The following is a 25747-nucleotide window of genomic DNA, read 5'->3' as shown; positions in this document are numbered from 1 at the left end:
ATTCTGGTCCTGGATGCCCACATACCTGTTGAGTTTCGTTCCATCTGTGCTTAATTATCTCATTGAGGCCTTGCCTTATTGATTCCTGTGGAATCTATTGATTCTGTAGTTGTGATTAAATTGCTTTTACTTCGAGTAGATAGCATCAAAATGGAAACTTGGGCCCGTGGGACTTTTAAGACTTTTTTCTTTTCAGCTAGGCACCGCATAGATCCTAAATAAACATTCCTCCATTGTAAGGATTTTGCTTTTTTTGTTGCTTCCCCACATTGTTTAGAAATTAGTAAAGCATGAAGCCTTGTGTATGACATCTGCTAATCGCCCAGTCTTGTCTTGTTTTAATAAAATCATTATTCTATAATGCTCTTTAAATATACTGACTTTATGTTGCTTAGGATAAGCCTTAGCTGAAATAAAACACTGTAGAGACATTCTGTCTCGCGGCCTACAGCCGGCTCTGAAAAAAGAGCTTCTGGTGTTCGTCTCGGTCTCAGTCATCACATCATGTACTTTTCAAAAGCACATAGGATTCATGGAATGGAAGTGTCTGGCTAATACTCGCTCTTGCTGCCCCCCGCCCTGCTTCCTCACACTGGCTCTTCCTGCCCCCTGCCCTGCTTCCTCACACTCGCTCTTCCTGCCCCGCCCAGCTTCCTCACACTCGCTCTTCCTGCCCCCCGCCCAGCTTCCTCACACTCGCTCTTCCTGCCCCCCGCCCTGCTTCCTCACACTGGCTCTTCCTGCCCCCCGCCCTGCTTCCTCACACTGGCTCTTCCTGCCCCCCGCCCAGCTTCCTCACACTGGCTCTTCCTGCCCCCCGCCCTGCTTCCTCACACTGGCTCTTCCTGCCCCGCCCTGCTTCCTCACACTAGCTCTTCCTGCCCCCCGCCCTGCTTCCTCACACTGGCTCTTCCTGCCCCCCGCCCAGCTTCCTCACTCTCGCTCTTCCTGCCCCCCGCCCTGCTTCCTCACACTGGCTCTTCCTGCCCCCCGCCCTGCTTCCTCACACTCGCTCTTCCTGCCCCGCCCTGCTTCCTCACACTCGCTCTTCCTGACCCCCGCCCAGCTTCCTCACACTCGCTCTTCCTGACCCCCGCCCTGCTTCCTCACACTCGCTCTTCCTGACCCGTCCTGCTTCCTCACACTCGCTCTTCCTGCCCCCCACCCTGCTTCCTCACACTGGCTCTTCCTGCCCCGCCCAGCTTCCTCACACTGGCTCTTCCTGCCCCCCGCCCAGCTTCCTCACACTGGCTCTTCCTGACCCCCGCCCTGCTTCCTCACACTCGCTCTTCCTGCCCCGTCCTGCTTCCTCACACTCGCTCTTCCTGCCCCCCACCCTGCTTCCTCACACTGGCTCTTCCTGCCCCCCACCCTGCTTCCTCACACTGGCTCTTCCTGCCCCGCCCAGCTTCCTCACACTGGCTCTTCCTGCCCCCCGCCCAGCTTCCTCACACTGGCTCTTCCTGACCCCCGCCCTGCTTCCTCACACTCGCTCTTCCTGCCCCGTCCTGCTTCCTCACACTCGCTCTTCCTGCCCCCCACCCTGCTTCCTCACACTGGCTCTTCCTGCCCCCCGCCAAGCTTCCTCACACTGGCTCTTCCTGCCCCGCCCTGCTTCCTCACACTCGCAGGAAGAGCGAGTTGTTGTTTACGAACCAAGCGGAGCGATATGCTTTGGCAGTGTTTTTTGTAAACAAGTGTCTCCCTGTTGTCGTCATTGAGCCGATTTAATTTCCTTTGCTGGCTTAATTCTCAAAAATGTAAACAAGCTATTTCCACAGCATACATGGGACGTTTTAACTGGAGGGTAGAATCTTTCATCTATTCGTTTTGGATCGAATCTGAATACTAGGCCGATTCCAGCACTTGATATTGAATACATTTACAATCCAAAAAAAGCTGTTTCGCTTCAGCTCAACTGAGCCAACCGGGCATTTTCAGTACCGTTTAAGCAGCGCGGTACAGTTTAAGTTTGAGAGTAACCTTTAGCTTTAGGAAAGTCATGCCAATTCAGTATCCCAAAAGCATGAGAATAAGGAGTTCTGTATTTAGAAGGCATGTTCCCTGTACTGTATGTTGGTAGCATGGCATTGCATTATGAGCAGTGTGCTTGACTAAAATCCATTGTAGCTTTTTATACTAGTGTCGCTGGATTGAATATCGCAAGTGTTAGAGTGCTGTGATTGTTATTTTTCCCTACAAGCTTTCTTGCCAGGTCTCATGGCTAGGAAATGATACATTAAAGAAAAAGGTGCCTGAAGAACAGTCCTATAAGCATTCTTACTGTCCATGCAGAAAGGACATTCAGTCTGATTTATGCTGCATAGTTTTTAAATGTAATAAATCCCTTTGTGACAATACAAAGGGAGCAAGTAGAAAGCCTTCCTGTGAATTCAGAGAAAGAGAAATGCAAACCGCAGTAATCAGGAAAAAACACTTTTACGAAATAATCTCATATTTCAATATACAGAAAAAAAACTTCCTATACTGATCCTTTTGCTCCTGGTATGCCTTTGTTTTCTGGTGGTTTCTAAGGGTGAGTCTGACTAGTTTATTTATTGTTTTTTTACTATTCTTATTTATCTTTCAATTCAGGTGAAAAGTTGCAGAGATACATAAACGAATGTAAAAATGCCAACACTAAAGTAAAATAAAGTGAAAGAGTTATACAGGTTACTGGCCAGCCTAAAGTTTTACCTTTAATTTGACAATTGATAAAATAATTTCTGCTGTGTAGTGGGTCTGCTGGTGCAGAATAGCTGCTGAGTGTCACCCAGGTGAGATGAATGAAGTTTCCCCTGTTATATGTATTGTTACTCACATTGGGAGCCTTTGGGATTAAAATAACTATATAAATGCAGTTGCCATTGCTATTTCAACAAAGAACAAAGCAAAAAGTAGTAATTAGACAAATTATAGTGTTTTAACTCTCCTTTGAAGCTGTGAAGTGAGTTTCGTGGCCATGCAGTTCGACAAGGTCAGTGGCACAGGAGGGCATTATTCTGGCACATGCCATCTGGAGAATGACAGGGGATGTCCCTGCTGAGATGGGCCTCCTCCAGTGAGCCCAGCGTTCACTGCCTTGCCTGTCAGCTGTGAACGGCTGTTCCGGGAGAGATAAGAAAAAACTGCTGGAGATAAGGACCCAAATATTTGCTGGCATTTGAAGTATTGATACAAAAGAATGCGAGTGAGTGTGATGTTCACGTTTATTAAAAAGGGCATCTGCGCTTCCAGATACGGTATAAATACATGCCTTTAGTCATGACTAATTCAGAAACACAGAATATGGTAGACTGTTCTTTTAATTCTCATATACTGCGTTTGAGGTGCTGATGGAGTCATGCAGGTTTGAAGAGCTGAACGGTTTGCTTTCATCTTTCATCTTCGCGTGCGGTGGTCTCTCCTGTGTTCTAGCAGTTGGCATCTGGGTACTTTCTTGCTGACAGTTGCAGAGCAAAGTCATATTTTTCAGTAATAACTGAGCTCCGGAAAGCAGAAAGGGTCACATTTATTCACTCCTGTTGAATGAAATTCCAACAAAGATTACAAAAAACTTCAATAACAGCCTGCTCTTTGGAAGTGCAGTGCAACTCCATGGGGACATCTGAAGCATTTCTGTTTCATAGAGAAACAGAAGGTGACATACTGTATAGAAGACATTCAGTAGTAGAAGCAGCATCATGACTAAGATTATACAGCTCTGAATTCAAGTTGGGGGAATGGCTGTAAAAGAATCAACAAAAAGCTGAAGTTCCACTGTGGTGTCCATTGCTAAGAAACTTAAGCCTACTGGTAATCATGGTCAAAAGTGTATCTTCTCACCCTGGAATGTGAAGACTGGTGATTACACAACACATACACATTTAACCCTACACTCTGCTCTAATTTAGATGGAATAACAGTTGTTTCTGTTTTTTGTTAACAGATTATACCTAAATCACCTATACCTAAACCTCTTGTGCTAAATCAGTGATTGTTACAGATTCAGTCAGAAAATGCATTAATAGCCGTCCTGTGCTTTGGATTTGCAGCCAGGAGTGTCTTGTTTCCCATTGTTTTTCCAGTGTAGTCCTGCTGGAGTGGCTTTAAAGTCCCTTAAATATCCCAAGGCCATGCAGGCACTGGGTGGCTGAGCTGGGATTGGCGAATCCGAAGGTCCTGCACAGATGGAGGTTCCGCTGTCTGGTGGTGTGCTCAACCCAGCAACACCCTCAGCTGTGTAACAGGATGAGCACGTGACATCTCACCCGCGCTGGAGTGGGATGAGTGTTTTGCGGTTGCTGTGCAAATTCTCTTTCTTTCCCATCACTGTCAGCAGTGTTTTCGTTTTGGATTCGGGATCTGGGTAGTTTGATTGCCTTTCAGAGCCCTCAGACGCTGGCTTCCCACGCTGAAGTGCTCCTCACTTTTAAAAAAAACAGACAGTTTTTAAAATTGATCCCTGGTATTTCCTGTCTATAAGCACAGGTATGTGAAAATGGCATGTCCAATTCCTTTTATTTAATGCTATAAACATAATCTACTGTTGCTCTGGGAGTTCAATCACACACCATTCTGGATGGACTCACTGAGTACTTGTTCGGCTGGGGTCAGTGATCAGCTCTCCAGAGCAGAAGCCCCACCTGCACCTACTAAAGTGATTAGGACTGTACCCAGACTGAAACACCCACCTTGCGCACACAAGTCTTTCCGGCAGTACTCCTGCCACAACACTGACCTTGCAAGAAGAGTATAAGGAAGTGCACCCTTAGTTACAATACATCCCCTTGAGTGAGAGTGTGATTTTACACTAATTCTCCTAAATCATGTCTCCTTCTCAGCAAGGAAGTAAATGAAATGTGAAGATACAACCCCATTTTCTAAAATTTCCGTGACGGCCATCTTAGTGAGGCATTTGATCGCCAGTGCTTTCTCTTTTTAATCTGCCCCTGTCCTGTGTTCTGGTTCGCGGAGCTCCACTGTGCAGAGTGCATTGTGGGAAAAAGTTCCTCAACTCCGTCACTTTTGGTATTGCAGTCCTGCAGTTCCTGCGAAACTGCAGGATAACTGTATTTTTGGGCAGGGGCTACTGTCTGTGAATGTTTTTAATGTAATAAAGTGAGCATAGTGAGTTTTGCCAAGGTCTTCATCACGAACAGCGTATGCTTTTATTATTTCCTCTCCAGTTTATTATAACCTTTCCTAGTCTTCAGTCAGCCCTGACTCCTGATTACAGTAATTTAACATGCATTTGCCGGAGCTGTGTTGTTCTTCCAGGACTGCTCTGAAACCACAGTTAACCCTCTCCTGCTGCCAGTTCAGTCTTTTTGTTTTTTCTCTGTATGCGAACAGTACAAAAAACGTTAAATAAAATAAGCACGGCTATCTTGGAGAGAAGTTCTTCAGAGATTATGAGTTGACCCCTTCCACAAGTTCCTTCGGGTTGTGACAGTGCAGTAAAACTCTGGGTGCTGTTCCGTAGTGGTCACCTCTCCTATTCCAGTGCTGCCCAACCCTGGTCCTGTAAAAACACCGTCTCTGTTGGCTTTCATCCCAGCTTGGTTCTGCATGTCCAGTGCTAAGTGATGACTTACAGTAATTGATCCGCCTGATTGTTTAGACTTTTATTTAACTAGTTTCTTTCGTTAGTCCTGACTGTCCAAAACACCCCAATTCAAGACTACTGTTTCCAACAACTTCCACCCACAGAACTGTATGTAGCCTCATCTCAGCTTGTTTGAAATTATTAATAGCTCTAACGAGTTGATCAATTGCTAATGAGCAAAAACAGGTGACGGTGATTCGGTAAGGGACACACTCCCAGTGGGCGTGACTGCAAGGGACACACACCGGTGGGCGTGGCTGTAAGAGACACACCCCCGATGGGAGTGACACTGTAATTAGGTTCGCCCAGAATGGGTGTGTCACGGTATCAGACACACCCCAATGGGAGTAACACTGTCACAGACATGCCAGCAATACGTTTTTTTTCCTACTGCTGCGGTCCAGTTGGTCCCAATTCAGATGGCACAAGTGAATGCAGCCAGTTTTGAATATCAGAAGTTGGAATTACAAATCCTGTTTGACCTTTTAAGAGCTGATAGCAAATTCACAAATATGCCCCAAATAATAGACCTGAAATCAAATAGCCAGTGACTGAGAACTCAGATGGAGTAAAAACAAGGAGACCTGATTTTTCTGGGTCCAAAGTTGGCAACATCTGCCCAATTCTATACCGGAGGATTATTTTATATCTGCGTTTCTTTACAGCTCATTTATTGCATTACTTTAATTTGGGGCGGAAGGGGTGTATTTTCATTTGCTAGGCTCAGAGGTAACCGGATGGTAGTACACAATGGGAGTTAATTAGCATCACACCATGCTGTGGGAGCTGTGGTGCAACATTAGAAATGCAAAGCTGACAAATGTCCCAAAAAATAGTTCCTGTCATTTTATATGTTTTAAGATGTCTTGTTGCCTCCCATTTTCTTGGCATAGTGTAGTCCGATATATATATATATAGACGCACTGGCTTAAATATTAGGACCCAGGTCAGATGTGGACAGACTGGTGCAGTGGCAGGCAGCACAGTCTGTCATCGGCTCCTCTGGCCACAGCAATATCTGCATCTCAGTGCTATTGAATAAGCAATCAAAGCAGTGCCATGTGGATGGAGGTCAGTTCCACACACCATCATTCTAATCTAACTCTCCTGCTAAAGGAACTGAAGAGGATTAGGTTTAAAATAACTCTGAATATTGTTGTACCCTGTTAGAGGTGGTGGGGGTGCCCGATTTGTTTTGAAAAGTTGAGTGTGTAAGTACTAAGCAGATGCGACTGCTGGGAATGAGTGTGAATTGTACAGAATGTGTACAGCTGCAAAATTAATCTCGTAATGACCCAGGTCATCAAGACGGTCAGAGCACTACAGCTGTGCTGTGATATTTCAGTTTGAAATATCAGTTTTACTGCAAAGGTAATTCTCTGCTCTTGCTTGGTCTATGATGAAGATTAGCATGTGATAACACAGTCCCTGTCACCCACTCGCTCCCTACGGGAGGTAAGCATAGGGGAAGCAAAATCAGGACATGCTACACTGGTTCGGTTTCTGAAGGGGTTAAATAGCACGGGGTGACCGCCTCCCCCACCCTCCTTCCATTGGCTGCTGAATATTAAATCCTCAGTTTAAGAGGGGCTTTAGTCGAAAGACTTCATCTGCAATGAGAGGGCATTGGAGCAATTTCCCTTCAGTAGGTCAGCTCAAAGGATTAGGCAGGAGTGGTTGGGTATATTCTGAAATGAAATGCAGGAGACCTCTGGCAGCCTTCCACCTTCCTGCAGCTGCAGTGAAGAGCCCCGAATACGTGCAGTTTGATTTTCACGTGATGTTCCTTAGTACGTGTTTGTATGAGTAGTTTTGCTTGTTAATTTTCATACTTGTATTTTGGATGCGTTAAGATACATTCCTTCATTGCCATTAACGCTGAGAGCCAATAGAATAGTAGAGCCAAATTATATTGCAGAATATCTTGTTTTACTGCCACTTACCAAGGCATCAGTATTAAAGGAGGAACCCCCCATTCAGTATCGGTCAGTCCTCACTCAGGGGCTATAAAACTTCTTTTATAGCCATGATCACGTCTTTCTGCTTGGCAGAATCTGGCTCTTAAATTGAGCGAAAAGCAACATGGAAGTCGAAAGTTAACAAGAATCCCACATGTGCACAGGTGTGCCCGTGAGGGAGGAAATACTGTAGCTTCCGCTTCCTGGATGCGGTGTAAAGTGCATTTATTGCTCACGGTTCTGGGGGGAATTTTATATCTGATGTTGTTAGCTTTCGTTTTTATGCTTGTGAAAGTACACAAGTACGCGAGACGTGGAGCTCAGTCGTTTTTCCCCGCCGATTCAGGCCAAATCGGTACTCACTATCAGAGCATGTTGTTTCCTGGAAGCCCAGACAGTCAGTGAGCTCGAGCCCAAAGGCTGCCAGGTGGACCTTGGCAGTGCCAGCCGCGCTTGTCTGGTGTATCTGTTCCCGTGGAGCGTGTGGCCAGAGAGAGCGTCCGGGGTGCAGTGATGTGAGCACCTCTTGCTCAGGGGCCGGCTGTGGTCCCCAGGGGACGAAGGATGTGGATCCACTGCAGAGTGACATTGATGAGCTGCTTCCTCTGGTTGGTGTTGTGCAGCTCTGCCTGTAAAGTGCTGAGGCGAGGCGCTATGTGAGCACGTGTTGTTGTTGTTTTTTATTCCCCTGCAGAGGCTACTATCCCTTTTCTCTAAATTACAACGTGTGTTGTGTTTCTGACAGGGCTGTGTAAAACAGATAAATCCCCGAGAAACTGGAAACAACAGTGAATCACACGGCCACAGCAGGAATGTAATTGAAGTAATAAACAATGCACTGTTGTCACACAAGCTTTCTTACAAAGGGAATGCTTATTGTTCCTTTGGCTGGTACAATAATTCGAGAAATAAATCCTGCGGAAGACAATAGCTCCCTCTAATTAGGTCTTCTAAATGGACATTTATGTTTTGGTTTTTGACAGTCTAAAGCTTAGTCCATCTCTCACTTCATATTAATGAATGCCGCGCTGCAAAAGCATATTGCCATTGACCATTTACAGCTCAACATCTAACACAGGCAGCGCTGTCAGATTCAGAGCAATGGTGAGTCAGAAGGGAGGTCTTCATCACATTCATTCATTTTAGTGTACAGTCAACATTTAATGCTCTTCTGGGGTCAAATCAGAACAGCCACAGCTGTTGTAGTTATAAAACAAAGAGTAGGACCCTCTTTAATTCGCAACATGGCTTTCCTAGCAGTATACTGATTGGAGTTTCAAAACACAGAAGCACTGCAAGGGATGCCTTTGTCTTTTTTTCCCCAAGATTACAGAACTTCGCCTCTTCCTGCCTGCTTAATTGACTGCTGGAATCTGCAAGGTAGCCCTATTTGTTTTCCCTGAATTCCCTCATGAACTGGAGCAGAGTCACATTTACAGTGCATCTCCCCACCTGCTGCTCTGTCCAGGCATTCATTTGTACCAGATCACTCCAAATATCTGATCTGGTTTCTGTGTCGCATACAGTTAGAAGAGCAGTCTTTTGGAAATAAGAGTGCTGGGTGTAAAAAACAACTTGAAATTAAGCTACTGTATGCCCTATTTTCCTCTTTCCTGCAATGCCAAATATGGTATATGCAATTCTTGTTTCGATGTGCCTTTAAGGATAGACAAATGTTTCAGGAAGGCCAGCCTGATATAATATATAGGGAGAACGCAGAGGCCATTGCTGCTGTAGCTGTGGAACTGTAGTGTTCTCAGAAGTGATCTTCTAATTGATGATTTGTGATGTCCAGGCAGAATTGTCCAGCCTTTTTCCCCCACTACAAATTTTGTCTATCAGCAGATTTTTTTTTATGCTGACCACGTGCTTGATTTGATAAAGTTTCAACGTCCAATAAATACTCTTTTATTTGCAGAGGGCAACATTTTAAATAAAGAAGAAAGATGTGCATGATATTGATCCGCAGGTGTTTTTTGAATTGATTTTTGACATCTTTGCAGTGAGAAGCTGCAAGCGCAGTTGTCTCTTGCAGTCCTTTGAGCATGAAACTAAGCTTATATCAATACTCCCATTGGATCATACACAGTTCTGGATGCTTAAAGCACTATTTTTCTGCTTTGACTTTTTTACCATGCAAAATCTTTTTTTTTTTAAATGAAAGACAACTTGACATATTCTGGAAAAGATTGGTTTTGCAACTGATAACCCACACTGGGTTGTATTGTACATTGCCTTACACAAGAGACAAGTCTTGATTGAATAAGGCTTCTTTATACGATAAGATCACTTGATTGGCCATATACAATTTCTTGTATTAGGAATTTGTCTTTTTGCATACCCCAGCTTGCTCTCCATGAGACACACAGACAGGGAGAGAAGCTTGGGGTCAGAGCGCAGGGTCAGCCATTAATACGGTGCCCCTGGAGCAGTTGGGGTTCAGGGCCTTGCTCAGGGGCCCAACGGAGTAGGATTCCTCTGCCGGCCGCGGGATACGAACCTTCCAGCCACAGGCGCAGATCCTTATCCATAGAGCCACCACACCGCCCTGTATTGTAAACATCCTAGTGACCCTACACAATTGGCAATTAGTATCACTTTATTGCTAGGGGGATCCTTCCAAGCTGAATATAAAATTGGGTAAAGATGCATAGTGATGGTCTCAATCAGTGTGCACGAGCTTGAAAATCAAAGGTTTGTTCTCCAGCTTGCTTTGATTAGAACTACAGATTGAGTCTCGTGTCAGAGAAGAGAGGAATCTCGGCTGGTAGCAGTGATATTTGATAAACATGCACTGCAGTTTGGGGACCTCTGTCCAGTGCAATGTCCCCTGTGTATGAACGGCCTTTCCTGAGTCAAGCCTATATTCAGTGTCTGTTCCCAATTTGATTTATGACGGGGTTTGAACTAACAGTATTCATTTACACGCTGGGTTAACTCGGACATACAGTGCTCAAGAAAATATGAAAAGTGTGAACTGAACCGTTCAAGGCTGAGGCAGAATGAGATGGAGCCTGGATCGTCTCGGGCTGGGATTTTCACTTTCCTAGTGTTTAGTGATAAGTGGATGGTCTCATCGGTGGAAACGTGTCATTTATTTCAATTGAAACCAAGGCACTCTAAATCCTTACCCTTTCATGCAAGGAAGATCAAGCAAAATTGCCACTAATAACGAATTTATGTTTATTCTTCCTTCTCGCCTTTTCATGAAATGGGTTGCTAAGCAGATGTGGGTTGTTGCTATCCACTGCTTTGTGAAAGAGAGAAATCAGCACTTTTTAGTTATTCATAGTGCATGTGTTGCAGAGATCTCCTCAGAACTGGTTCATTTTCCCAATAAACTGTTGATAAACAGCAACACAGACTGACATACAGTAATGCAGGGTTGTCCTCCTGTTTGAATCTGATGCACCAGGGCACATTTTTTTTAGGTATACAATTGCATCTTTAGTACAGAAAAACAAAACCTGTAAATATGGTAACTCATTATTGGTACATCCCTTTCAATAATATTTGATCATTTTTTCCCCAGGGAGCTGTTTCAATTGAACAGTGATTCTCTTGCAATTTATTCTTGTTGAAAGAAAGCATGACAAGCACATTACACAGGCATCATTCTGCCTAACAGGTCACTTTCAAAAGAGAGCATTTTACTGACAATTTATTGCTTCCCATATTTTTTGTTCTGCCTATAGAATCATTCTTGAAGTGCTGTCTTCACTTCTTACCTCTGCGTTATGATTGTGTAGCTCGGAATTTGTTTAGTATTCTTTTGAAACCTCAATCTTGAGGTGACCAGATGTGTCGCTAGCTTGTAGTTCCCCGGTCTGCTAATCCTGTCCAGTAGTTCCGATAAACTTTTCGTTGTCGTATCCTAGAGAATCGACAGCTGCCTCAGTTGTTAACATCTTAACAGGTAATCAATATATAACAAGGTTAAGTTTCGATCTTTGATGGTTCTGATCACTTTAGTAAATGACAGTTCAAGCCTTGGATACTGGTAATTTTTGTGAATCCCTGAAGGCATCATCATAGCCACTACTTCATGCATGTCATTGAAAAGCCTATTGTTTTTCTGGTAATCCATATGAATGAAATATTACACTGCATTGTAGTTAAAAATACATTATATAGAAGGGAAACATTACAGCTCTTTTCACCTAATGATATTGAATCACAGAACCTGAGCAGATCTGGGAACGAGATATTTTAAAGAAAAAAACAGATCTTTGCCGTCACTGGTATTAGTGTCCTCTGGTAGATGGTAATTCTTCCATCTGAACAAGAATCACAAAATTGTTTCCCCAGTACGGTGACTGGGGGCAGAGTGTCGTAGGAAGTGCCCTCTTTCAGGTGAGATGTTTAATTGACTGCTTCGTCAGTAGCAATCCTGTGGCACTATTGTAAAGAATAGGGGTATTAACCCTGGTGTCCCTGACTAGATTCCCCTCCAAATCTCCCCTTTAATTCGTTTGCTGTAATAATATCTCGCTCCTCCACCTGACATGCTCTGTAGTGGGGCTCCTGGTGTGTAGGGGCTATATACGTGTCCATTCCTGTGCATATAATGTGTTTTTAGATCCTCCAGAATGGAAAAGGCTATCTAAATGCAAGAATATATCAATTTCTTATACCTGTACATAGGGTTCCATCAGTCAGTTAAATCGAGGTACTGATCCCATGGCCATTGGAAGAGTACTGTAGGTTTGTTAAGTCGGGTGTCCTGGGTTCATTCCACTCTGGGCTTGCACAAGCTGGCCTACCTTTAGAGTAGTTCACCCCTATTTAAAACCTGGAGGTAATGTCGCACTCTTCCACCTGAAGTGCTGTGCAGTAGCGCTACTGGTGCAGAATGGCAGCTGTGTGTCACCAAGGTGAGGCTGCTGGTGGAGAATGGCAGCTGTACAGTATGTCACCCAGCTGAGGCTGCTGGTGCAGAATGGCAGTTGTATGTCACCCAGGTGGCTGTAGTTCAGTGGGGAACGACCTGGGTCTCCTTCTATATATAAAGCACTTTGGGATGTAAAGCACCAAATAAATGCGCTTAACCAAGGAAGTTTTTGAGCAGTACAGTTTGGGCACATATATTTAACACTTGATATTTAAGGCATGTGAAAACAGTCCCGTAACAACAGGCTACTGGCCAGTGTAGTAACTGTTAATTATTTTAACACTTACAGTACATGGACTGTTACGCTAGAGACAGAACAGTTTCCAGTTTTGTAGTGTGGAATAGGTAAGGATAAACTAGACAACTGGTGGACTAGTTAGAAATGTAACCCACACAAAACCCATACAGTACATGTCTGCCCTGTTTGCTTTGAAAGCAGTTCCCTGATGCATCAATGTCTTATATAACACCTATCATCTAATTTTATTTTTAGAAATAAAGCAGAGAATTCAAGTCACATACAGTTACATAAGCTTTGCTCCGCTTCGGTTGTAACGGAGCCCCTTCTGACGAATGCAGGCAATGCTCTTCCCTGGCTAGAGTGCCAGCACCCCAGACCACGAACCCCGTCTGTTCCAAATGAGCCCTACAGCGTGTTCTCGCACGGGAAGGAACTGCGTCTTTTACAGCTGCATCAATCGGATTTTGTGGGTTTTTCAATTCAGTGTCACTCTCCGAAACGCGGGAACCTGGAGTTGGATCCTGCCTGATTAGACTTCAGCACCTGGAATAGGGTTTCTGTATACTGTATAGTAGATGAGCTCTCCCACCCCTCCCATACACTCTTTGCCCTCCTACCATCTGGGAAAAGATACCACAGTGTACGGGCCAGCTCCACCAGACTCTGGAACAGCTTCTCCCCGCAGGCTGTCAGGCTCCTCAACACCCTGGAATCTACTTGCACCCACCCCAATTCCAGAAACAGGGTTTAAATCCCCCCAGTGTGTTGTGTATAATGAATTATGTATTGCCTTGTAATTTGCAATATCTGCGCTTTGCACAATGTGTACCCTGTCTACAATGTCCTGTCTGTATTTGCTCCGTGGACCAGGAGGAACGATATTTCGTTCCACTGTATACTTGTACAGTATATGGCTGGAATGACAATTAAACGTGAACCTGAACTGTAGCGTCCACACCGCAGAGTAGCGACGGCATCATGCTGGTTTGGTGGCCGCTGTCCTCCTGTGATGTACTGTACCTGAGCTTGCCACTTGCAGAGCTCGTGTTTGGCGTCTTCAGAGACTTTGATGCGTTCAGACAATAGGACTCTCTCTGTCCCCTCCAGGTGTGTTCTGTGCCCCTTTTCATTTTGTATTAGCACACGTAAATCACCAGTGCAATTGTGTGTGTTGCTCCACACTTCTTCACTTGTGTCCTTCAGGGTGGTCAACACACAACTTTGCTTCATCACTACAGAGGACAGGGCTCCACAGCAAACAGTAGCATGCTGTTACTTTTAACCTCCCCATTTTGCAAAGGTGGTGGCATATAATATAGCTGTAAAATATGAATTTCTGTTCTCAAGGTAAACGCATTTTGCCGATTTTGTATAAAGTGGCATTTGTTGCATTTTCAATAATGTCTGTTTTTCCTTATTTTGATATTTAGTATTTTGTTAAAAATACTCATTGCTTAAACGGATAGGGAAAACAATAAATATTGAAATGATAATTGTGGTTCTTTTCCATCTGTACTATGTATGTAAAGTTAAAAGAAATGAAGCACTAAATTATTCTCTGAGTCACATTGTTGTGTGCTGAATCTGTGACTTGTAATTTTAATTGCTCAAGGATAATTAAATGAATGGAATACAGTAGACTCAAGCTATACAGCAAGCTCACATTTTTTTTAGTACTGTATGTAACCCATAGCGGCATCATTTAAAAAAAATCAATTTAATTTGATTACTAACGCTAATGCTATGCAGAAGTTTTTTTCAGAATTGTTTAACACTTTTATAAAACCACATATTTTAGGACCAGTTCAGAATAAGACTGCTGTCCATTCTGATTTCGGTAGTGTTCTAGACCAGTATTTTACATAAGCTCTGCACTGGTGTACTTTTATGTAACAGACTAAACCAACAGTTTCTGCAAATGTGCAAACAAAATGTTTTAGAAGGTTTGAAAGATTTTCGTACAGGGGCAAGGTAGGTGTTGTGCATGTGCCTTCTGTTCAAATCATTTTCCCAGTGTAGGAGAACAGAGATATGCAGAAACCAGTCTTCTCCCCCTACATGCCAGCACTGCCTGGGGGAGTCAGTATGTTCACAGCACAAAGGGTCTTGTGGATGAGTTCTCTCACTTTGGGTCTTTAATAGAAGAGAAAAGTTGAAATTCCTTTTTTTTTTGCTATTCTTAGGACACGAAGAAAACAGTTCATCCTTCTAACCAGCCTGTCTGATTGAATTTATCTTTATGTGGGAGCTGTAATGATTTGTTTTAGCCTGTAGTTATTTCTGCTCGATGTACAATTGGATTGGCAGGTCAGAGTCAGTGTCAAAGCCCAAGAAAGAAAGCCAGGTGTGAGCTTTTAAATCCCGCACTGACCCCGTTTTATCATTTCTTTTCTTTCCTCCCTGGATATGAGGTAACCGGTAATGTGGGTCTTGTTTTAAAATAAGTGTCCGGCTGTGAAGAAACAGCAGTGTTGATGAATATCCATGTGTGCGAGGGTAGTGGCTGGTATTTCAGTTTCTTAAAAGTCTTGGGTAGTGTCTTGAGAAGAGCATTAAGGTCTCGGCTTCTCTGGAAAACACACAAATAAGTGTGCGTAAAAAACACGTTGCGCAAGATGTCTGGTACCTTTCTAAATTTTAAATGATATGAAAAATGAAAGAATCTAATCATTGCCAAATCTCTGAGCTTCTGTGATCCTCAGTGGTAGTCTATATTTCACCAAAGGTCGCAATGGAGCAAGATCTGGATATAACTGGGGTCATGTCTTTTGCAGAAGGTAGAATTGTCAGCCCTCTTTCTGATTTTGCAGTGTTGTGCTGACCTGTAACTGCGTGTTCAAGGTAAGAGCAGTTTGCCCCCCCGAGTGCTGCTGCTTTTATCGGTGAGAGCTGAGGAAGACGTTCTCCTGGAGCGCAGATCTGTTCACCTCCCCTTCCTTTGCAGGATGGGCGCTTCCGACAACATCTCCAGGGGCAGGAGCACCTTCATGGAGGAGCTGTCAGAGGCCTCGGAGATCCTGCAGAGAGCCACGTCTCGCTCCCTGGTCATCCTGGACGAGCTGGGGCGTGGCACCAGCACGCACGACGGCACCGCCATCGCCTACGCCACCCTGGACTACTTCATCAGAGAAGTGAGCGCTCAGACAGGGGGCACGGGGGCACAGACAGAGGGCACACTGCTTGAGTGTAGAACACGCTATCCACCACATTCAACACCAGGCACAGGAGGGCACAGACAGAGGGCACACTGCTTGAGTGTGGAACACGCTGCCCAGCACATTCAACACCAGGCACAGGAGGGCACAGACAGAGGGCACGCTGCTTGAGTGTGGAACACGCTACCCAGCACATTCAACACCAGGCACAGGAGGGCACAGACAGAGGGCACACTGCTTGAGTGTAGAACACGCTACCCAGCACATTCAACCCCAGGTACAGGAGGGCACAGACAGAGGGCGCACTGCTTGAGTGTGGAACACGCTGTCCAGCACATTCAACACCAGGCACAGGAGGGCACAGACAGAGGGCGCACTGCTTGAGTGTGGAACACGCTGCCCAGCACATTCAACACCAGGCACAGGAGGGCACAGACAGAGAGCGCACTGCTTGAGTGTGGAACATGCTGCCCAGCACATTCAACACCAGGCACAGGAGGGCACAGACAGAGGGCGCACTGCTTGAGTGTGGAACACGCTGCCCAGCACATTCAACACCAGGCACAGGAGGGCACAGACAGAGGGCACACTGCTTGAGTGTAGAACACGCTGCCCAGCACATTCAACACCAGGCACAGGAGGCACTTGATGCAAAGGACTGTGGGAGTCTGGAACAAGCTACTCAGCCATGTTGTTTCTTCCGGTAACCCGGTTTCTTTCAAGATCAGTGACCGTGGATCAATCAGCTAGTGATTACCAAATGAGTTAGATGACCTGAATGGCCACCTCTCGTTTGAACCTCCTAAGAACCCGTCTTAAGTTCTTACTGCGTGGTTGTTTGTTGAAGTCCTGGTCAGTGCTGTCCAAGGACACATCTTCTAGTTCTTTATGTCCTTACACAGGACCCGGTACTCAGTGGATCATGATTTTGTGCAGAAATACAATGTGCTACTAATGCAAAACGTGTCAAACATGACAAAGAAATGCATGCAAGTGTGCCAGACTAGATAGCTACATTACTTTTTGAAATGCATCCATAGAAAGTGAACCTTCTTTTCGACTCGTATCTTGTGTTAAAAAATAACTCCTCGCCAGTGGTTCCGTCCTCGCCACTCCCAGTCTCGCAGTTCGTCAGTCTGCTCTACTGCTGCTGCAGGCTTAGCCTAGCCAGCACTTGATGTGGCTTGTTTGGGGGGGGGGGGGTGTACGGTATCACCCCAAGCCTCTAGACTTCACAGCAACACTTGTTATGGAGCCCACACTGAAGCGGGTCCTGGAAGTCCTGTTAAGACTTCCTTTAAGGACTCAAAAGTTGACTTTCATTATGAATAATAATAATAATAAAAAACTTTCTTTTATATAGCGCCTTTAAAGGTGGCTTCTCAAAGCGCTTAATCACACTCTTGAGACTTGATAATTCTTCAGTACCATAGGCGTTTAAGATTTGCCTTGACTCTGTTCAGCCACTTTGAGCGTCTCAGGGCAGTCCACCACAGAACCCCAAGATTTATCAGTTAGATAAAAATTGCTCTGTCCTCTGTCTCGGGGCAGTCCACCACAGAACCCCAAGATTTATCAGTTAGATGCAAATTGCTCTGTCCTTCAAACCTATCGAAATGTTCCCCACATGACTGTAGCTCGGTCCTGTTGCTGATGTGATCTTGACAAATTACATCATTAAAGCCAGACTGTGGCCATTTGCAGTTATATCCTGACAGGATCCACCTTACTTCACTAATCTAATCTAATCGTTTCCTCACGCCAGCCTCATCCCTAGTTCATTCTCTTCCTTTTGCAGGAAGGAGACGCAAAATGCGAAGCAAGAAATACACTTCATCTTGGCCGAATTGACAGTTGCTTGCAAAGATTTGCTTGCTGTATCGAAATATTAATGAATCAATGAAGGCCAAGAGAGCACCTTGCCATGCACAGCTCGAGAACAGCAAGCCCGCATCCAGAGGGCTTGACCCCAGCAGGGAATGAATCCTGAATCAGTGGTGTTAGTTGAGGGACCAGCAAACGGTACTTGTGTGCAATAACGATGTCATTCATATGGTTACAGTCATTTATTTTATGGACATAAAAGAGCCCAGGAGATATGCTGATATTCCTCTCAAGGAGGTACTGAAGTAGAGGATCATTATAGGCTTAATAATTATGTGCAGTCAAAAAAAATGTCAGAAATCTCTTTATGGAACAGTATGCGCATGAAGTAAAGGATATATGAAGTGTTTGCCTTTCAGCTCCTGCAATTTAATCAAAGGGAGTAAAATGAGGATTTCCTGAACCATTTTCAGACTTGCTCAGTGGGTGAAAACACTGCACACGTATGAAGTGCATTATGCAAGCGTGGTGCATTCAATCCATCTGCATGAGAAAGTGACCTGAGCACCTTGGTTTCAAGCAGGTATTACTTGTATTACAAGTTCATGTTTTCTACAACTCTTGCTTTTACTTAATTTTACTTCATTTGCCTTTTTAGACTTATTTGTTAATTAAAAACAAGCCAGGGTAAAGGAAGGGGGACTACATTAAACAGCTGGAAAACCATGCAAACATAGTTGCACAGAGCAAGCAAATATGCAGTATGCTGAGTTCATATTCATTTATTCATAGAGTTTTGAAGCTGGGAACCAGTCCAGTTTAGATCTGTAAGTAGTGGCCATGCATCAGTGTTATTGAAATGTATAACTTTTAACGGTGACAAGATGAGACATTTTTTCCTATTGATTTATTATTATTATTATTATTATTATTATTATTATTATTATTATTAATGTTGTCCTGTTGATGAAAATGCAGACTGCCCTTTGCACTTTCAAAGGTTTCAACTTTCAACTCTTCCCACAACTCTTTGTGCAAAGACCTGACCCTGTTCTCACCTTTAAATGCACATAGTTTCCTTGTTTCCTCTAGTTCACTTTCACTGTTCATTCTGAAGAACTCCCTCTCCCTTTTTGGGCCAGGCCTGGATCAGATCCCCTCAGACAAGTATTCAAAGTCCTCAAGCCACCCCCTCCTTGTCTCAATTTTAGCCAGACAGCCACAGAGCAGGGCTGAGGCCTGCACTGGGAGCCCATACTAACCGGTCAGTTTGTGAGCTGCAGCACCCCGACACACTTAAGGGAGAGAGGCTTCTCTCTGTGCCTGGGCAGTGAGATACAAACAAGGAATCTGGTTGTCGCACGTTCCTTGGAGAACTTGAGGACGATTGCTAACGACAGGAGACCACTTGGCCCATCTATCTCATTTGATTACTAGTAGCAAAGAGATCCAAGTATCCCATCCAGCTGTTTCTTGAAAGAATCATCCTGTCGTCGTGGCTGGGTAGCTGGTTCCACATCCCTTTGTGAGAAACAGTAATTTATTCTTAAATGTAATATTAGTATAAAAATTGACTTAACATATACAGTGGATCTGCGACCCGCTGTTTGTTCTGTTGCACGCCGTTACGATTTTGGCAGGGAATCCCTGGTGAAGGCTCACAGAGATACAGTCGAGCTAAAAATGAGGCCTCCACCCCCAAGCAAACACGCTGCAGAAGCCACATGTGGTGTGTTGGGCTCGGTGCAGATGGGCAACGGAGAAGTTGTTTTGTCGCTGTTGTTAGGGTCCCCAGCCACTGATTACTGGCGTGATGAAGGCTGAGCCCTGGGGAAGGCGCAGGGTAAAGAGCCCATTATGGAGCTCTGCAAACAGGTATTGTTTAGTGCGTTTTAATTGGTGTGTGCCAGTGAGAGCTCTCTTTCTGAGGGGTGTGGGCGCAGGGCACCCCAGGGTGACGGTGTGCCAAGACGAAGGGCTGCAGATCAGCCACAACAACACGTCGGGCTGCCAGACGCAACATGACAAAGCAGATATCTGCTCTTCAAACATCATTACTGAAATAGGATCAGCTGTTTTCATTCAACGAATGCTATCTCTCTTTTAATTTAATTTAGCAAAAATGCATTGTGGCATTCGGCACTTCAGCAAATAATTTGATAGACTGGTCCATTTGGCTCTTCTAGGGACTACGGGGTCTTAAGGATAATGGCAACCAGCTATATACAGTAACTTTACAGTAAAGTTTGGTATTAACTACTTTATCTGAACACGATTCAAAAACATGGAATCATTTTTCCACAGAAAAGTACCATGTGTGGATTCCTAAGCGAAAAGACAGTTTAAGCACGGGTGCATTTTGTGCATATTTAAAGACAAAAGCATCTCCGCTCTCCTGGACTGTGAAACTCACGGAAGGGTGAAGCGAAATAAGACTGATATTCCTCAGCAAACATATAAAATATATCACACACATCGTTATGTCTGCCGTCCTGCGGCGTCTCCGGGCCTGCGGTTGCCCTGGGAAACCGGAGCATTTTCGCGAGGACTGATCCAGGACTTCTCCGCGACCGGCCCTTCTTTCCTAGGCCATCCTCCTAATCACCCATCAGGGCTCCAGTTATTCCTTCATCCCTCCCCCTCCCCCCCTTTAAATTCCCGGACCCCCTCCATTGTTGCAGCGCCTCATTCTACTTCTGCCGCAGTTCGCCCTTCGGCTTCACCCTCCGGCTGGGTCTCCCAGCTGGCTTCACGGCGGATTTTTCCCCAGGAGCCGCTCTCCCTGCGAGCGGTCCCCCGCTTCTCCGGACTTCTCCCCCAGCTGTCTCTCTCCGGCCACTATCCCAGCTTCGTCCGCGAGCAGCTGCGTCCGTGCGGGATCGCAGAGTTCGTCGCAGGCTGCCTCGCTCGGCCGCCGGAGCGGCGCTCACCGCGAGCAGTCCACTCCCGCCCGGATCCTCGGATTCCTCTCCTGCTACTGCAGCCTCACCGCCTTCCCGGCTCCATTCCAGAGCAGCCTACTCTCTCCTCTGTATTCCAGCGCTCATCCTGGACTGCCTCTGCCCTGCTGCCGGAGCTCACTCCCGACCCACTTCCAGTGCACCTCTCCCTCTGTTCCCAGGTCACAGCCGAGCCTTCCTTGTTTCCGGGATTCTGTCACCTCAGCTCCGTCTGGAGCTGTGCCCATGACCGTGACGGCCAGGGCAGAGGAAATCAGGAGCCCGGCTCTGATCCCCTTGCCCGACACTCCCGGCTTGGTCTTAGGAGTGCCTGTGGAACCTCTGCAGAGTGTGCCGGCCCCCCTAAGAGCGCACATTCTGTTTTGTATGGCATTGGCACGCCTCCCCTCGACCGCCCAGCTCGAGCGTCCTGCCCGGCTCGCGTAGTCCTGGGTCTGGGTGGCTCACCCCTTCATATTCCCTTTCTCTCCTCACTCCTGAGCCACCTTCTCGTTCCTGGGCTCCAGTTCTCTCAGGCTCCGTCTGGGAGCAGAGGACAGGTTAGCAGTGGGATCCATTCTCATTAGACGTCCGGTCCCGATGGTGCCTGGGTGTCCGGTTCTGTCCCCATCCAAGGTGATTCCTCGGAGGGATGCCCTGTGGGAGACTGTGCTGACGGCGCACGCCTGGCTAGTCTGTGAAAGGACCCCACCTGACAGCGACTCCCAGAGCCCTCTGATGGGACCGCCGGCTGGAGTTTCCTGCCCGGCCCTCTGCACAGCAGGGCTTCGGTGGCTCGTCCCTGTCCCGCGTGTGGTTTTCCTCTGCACAAACTCTTTCCTGCCCTCCACTCTGCCTGCTGCTCTGGTGGCCTGTCCTCCAGGTCCATGCGGTCTCTCGCACTTGGGTTCTGACCCATCATGTCCGCAGTGAATGCTGTGGGATAATGTGAATAATATGGATATAACAAAAACAATGGGGTAAATGATATGAATATGGGGTAATATGGACGAACTGTAGGAAATGCAAAGTGGGACAGGAAATTGGCATCCGTTAATGGTGTATATGGAAATAATCATTGACCTTCTCAACGAGAAATTGATTTTTATGGATTCCATTACTCACTCTCCCAGTGGCTCGTACTGCAGACCTTCTCTCACCTCTTTCTGACTCCCATTCCAACATAATTATCTCCCAGAGCACTAGACCTCTAGAAGCCCCGCAGTCATCATTTCAACTTTCTTGTTTTGCCAATGTGATGCAGAGGAGGCCGCGCCTTCCTGATCTTTATTTTTTCATTTAATTTTAATGTCAGCAGTTCGCAGTGCGTTTAACTGGAATTAGATTTGTCAACATTCAAATGTTGTCTCTGCCTGGGTGATTTAAGTGATCTAATCAGTCTGTTGGAAGAAACAGAAATATTTATAGATGTGTGGTTATAAAAACTAATGTCGTTAAGGAGCTTGTGGTCAGACACATTGGGACCTATGTTTTTATTTTAGCTAATGTGGCAGAATGACTTCACAGAAATTGGGAGAGATTGTCTAAAGTGTGGGTTTTCAGATTGATAACCAGAGAACCCGATTTTGTCTTACACAGCATATTATTTTATCTTTTATGTGATTAAAGAGCAGGGAAAATAATGTTGTGAGTTATTGTTCATTTAGTTATTTAAAGCCGCTGTCAAACATAGTCTCTTTTTCAGAGTTTTAGATTTTAATTTTCCAGTTTTCAAGCATCGTTCTTTATAAACATGTATGGCTGCTTTATTTTGAGACGTCTGTGGGCAACAGAGGAAGAGGTGCTGAGGGACAACCTTGAGTACCGTTATATAAGATTGTGCATTGCCTCAGTGATTCAATGCCTTTTTTCATAAAACTGGTATAAGATGTTTTATTTGTATAAAATAAGATTAGGTCCTTGTGAATGGAGATTCAAAAGGAAAGCTTTCTGGGCGTCTGCTGGTTTGCATCAGAACATAAGACATTTACAAACGAGAGGACCTTATTCAACCCATCAGTCAGAATGAAAATGTCTGACTCATTTTGGAAAAAATACCTCTTCTCCTTCAATTATGTCTAAAACAGTAGCTCTAAAACAATGATTTTTAAATGAGGGCTATAGACATCGGCACATTTAACTTTGCGGTCATCGAGTCGATGTGATCTTTCATATCCATTCCATTTATAGGCATGGCTCCTGGTAATGTTTTTAAATGTATCTTTCCTGGTTTTAGCTACGTACAGTAAATAAGGAGTTGTTTGTTCCACCTCTAATGGAAGCCAGAGCTGTATGTTGAGTAGCCTTGACTTGAAACCTTCATATAGGTGAAATAAGGAAAAATGTCGGTTGCCATAGCAAAGGGCTTGTGCTGCATGTGAAACAGAGGCACAACAGCAATTTGCTGGAAAGATTATCGCTGCTTTTCAGAGCCCAAGCACACTTCAACAGGCAGGAACATTTACATATTTATGTGCACTGTTCATGAACCTGTTAGGACGTGTAAGAATTGTGTTAGGGATGGTAAGGTGCCCTCACACATCATCTGTGGGCCGACAAACTTGTTGCAAAGGAAAAAGTAAAGGTTTATTCCATGCTGCAAAGCAAAGAAACACAACGTTTCAGCTGTGGAGCCTTCTTCAGGTGTGCTCTACAGCATGGAATAAACCTTTACCTGTTCCTTTGCAGCCTATGCATGCTGACCCAGCTCCCTACTTGAACTTCTTTGACACACTTCTTTGGTATTCATGAGAATGGACCCTGGTGTCTATAACAGGCACACTGGTTTGGATAAAAACTCACTTGGGAAGTCATTCAAATTATAAAAGCCTTTTGGGAAATCCAGAGAAGACGTTTGCTGGGTATCATAATTTTGATAAGTTAAAGGATGTCCAATAAAAAGTTTTGAAAACCGCATCAGGGTTGCAACAAATTTTACTCTAAGCAGCACAGTTCTTTGAAATAGTGCAAGGTCCTGTTAAATTCTGGGAAATTCAAATGTTGCACAGTCATACAGAGCATTAAAAGTGATGGATAAGCTGAGCAACCGGTACAGTGATTTGGTTCCTCGACCTCTCACCTTTAAGGCTTTTCTTCCATTCCCAGCGCCATCCTGGAAAGGGAACTGTACACAATACATAGTGGTTCATTTTGACGTGAAAGAGATTTTCAGGTTCCGTTAGTTAACGTTTAAGCTGTGATAAGCATCACTCTTTCAGATTATTCTATCTGTTGGGATTTTTTTGTTGGGTCTGAGTTCGCAGGCCTCTCCTTCTGTCCTGCATAGTTAGCAGCATGTTCTGGCTCACTTCCCTCAACACCGTTAATAAACGGACTGGCCTGGTCTTTATTTTAGAGTCAGTCTCTGCCGTGAAAGCAGGTTCATCCCACTTTGAGGTATTAAAGCTTGTTTTGTGTCAGCTGTTGAAAGGTGAAGAATCAATGTTTCTCAACCAGTCCTCTTTTCCGTCTGCCAGTGAAGTTGCAAACAGCGGTTCATGACCATAAGCACTTGAGATGAGAACAGTCTGTTGGAGGAGAGAGCTAAGTTATATACATCCGCAGCCATTCGAGAGGAATGCAATTATAAAAAGAACAAAAGAGCACAGTAGGATTAGAGTGTGGTTTGAAAATGCAGACACTTTACATGTCGGTTAATACGATAAAATCTTTTTTCTTACAGAGCCAGATGAGTGAGCTGGGCTCGCTGCTCGTTAGTAACCAGCATTTGTCCCAGACAGCTAAAAGTTTTTTGCACTTGAAATGATCATTTTCAGCAGGATTCATCTCCGATGTTTAACAATAAGGCAACTGCAGCTGAGTGAGGCGGCAGCCAACAGCGACATCATCTCTCACCACGTTCATGTAACGGCAATTGTCTGTCTGCGTTGGACTTTCCAAGTCTTGGTACAAACAGTTAATATTATGATGTTTTCCGAAAGCGATCTGTCCTTCTGTTTTGTCTTAGATCAAAGGGAGCCCTGTCCAACGAAGGCAGAGGTCTTTAGTCCTGCTGTAGCTCTTGTCCTCATTCCCTATTGCTTGTAAGAGGTGTATAATCAATCCTCTTGTGTACTGTATACTTTAAAGACTCCCGAAGGCAACATGGAGACGACAGTGAGTGTTTATTTCAAGAAAATCCTGTACGTCAGAAATTCTTTATCATAAGCAAGAGAGCTGTTAAAATACTAGAATTACCAGAATCTTGAGTGTGTTTTACATATATTTACATGCATGCCTCACCTAAATAAATCTTTCTATGGACCTTTTTTCTTCAAAATCTTTAGTTGAACAAATTCTGGATGCTAAAATTAGAACTCTGCATTGTTGGCCATATCGTTCATCTTCAATATAAATGGCAAAGTACTATACAGTATGTAAAACTCACTATTGCTGAGTCAGGAGAGTGTATATCCATGAAGAAGTTAGTCAAAAGTAAAAAAAAAAAAAAATACATGTACATTTTTTGCTGTCCCTGCAGGTTTTTTTGGTACAGACCACTGCTAGATCATTTTTATTTTCATTCTCGGCTACGTTATGGCTGAGCTTCAGTGTGTGGTCGTCATTCTGGCCTCTCGGTGCCGCACTGCTCCGGTGACGTCCCGAGACTGCTTTCCATGTCCTCGCTGTGAGCCTGCCAGAGGGGGCAGCACTAGGTACCTACAGGGGAGGAACACAGTGTGGCCTCACTCAGATGCTGGCCCTGGGAATCATCCCAGACCTGCTGCTTTGCCTCAGTCTGTGTAAAGCTGATGGACACACTGGCTCATCTGCACTGTCAGTCTGTGCTGGCCTCCAATCGCCCCCATACCTAATCCCTAGCCTTCCGTTTAGGCACAAAACTGGATGAATTAGAAAAGACATAGAACCTGTTCTGTGTCCTGTTATCATTGTTCCTCTCTCTGCACCACTGTGTGAGCAAGGGATGCCTGGATAGTTCCAGGAAACTGGAAGCATTACCTAACAACTGATAATGATGATGATGATGATGATGAGTATTTTGCTGATGCTTTTATCCAGACTGGTTTCCTTTTGTGCCTATTTGTACAGTTGGGTGTTGTCTGAGTGCAGTTCATTCCTAAAGGGTACAATAGCAGTGCCCCTCCTAGGATCTGAGCTCATGATCTTCCAGGTCAAAGAAATAGTCGGGCAG

At 44.9% G+C, this 25747-nt stretch overlaps 1 protein-coding gene across 1 annotated transcript in view; it reads left to right on the top strand.

Annotated features, from left to right (window-relative positions):
* The window catches only part of msh3 (mutS homolog 3 (E. coli)), a 111208-nt gene that overhangs the window by 79697 nt on the left and 5764 nt on the right, over positions 1 to 25747 (top strand). The window contains exon 21 of the mRNA XM_088910961.1: positions 15622 to 15808. Within this exon, the coding sequence (XP_088767087.1) occupies positions 15622 to 15808 (187 nt within the window). The remainder of the gene's footprint in view (positions 1 to 15621; positions 15809 to 25747) is intronic.

The sequence above is a fragment of the Atractosteus spatula genome, chromosome 3, assembly GCF_055471065.1.
Source record: "Atractosteus spatula isolate fAtrSpa1 chromosome 3, fAtrSpa1.hap1, whole genome shotgun sequence".
Taxonomy (NCBI): Eukaryota; Metazoa; Chordata; class Actinopteri; order Semionotiformes; family Lepisosteidae; genus Atractosteus; species Atractosteus spatula.
The sequence above is the reverse complement of the archived record's forward strand: the minus strand, read 5'-3'. Positions and strand labels throughout refer to the sequence as shown.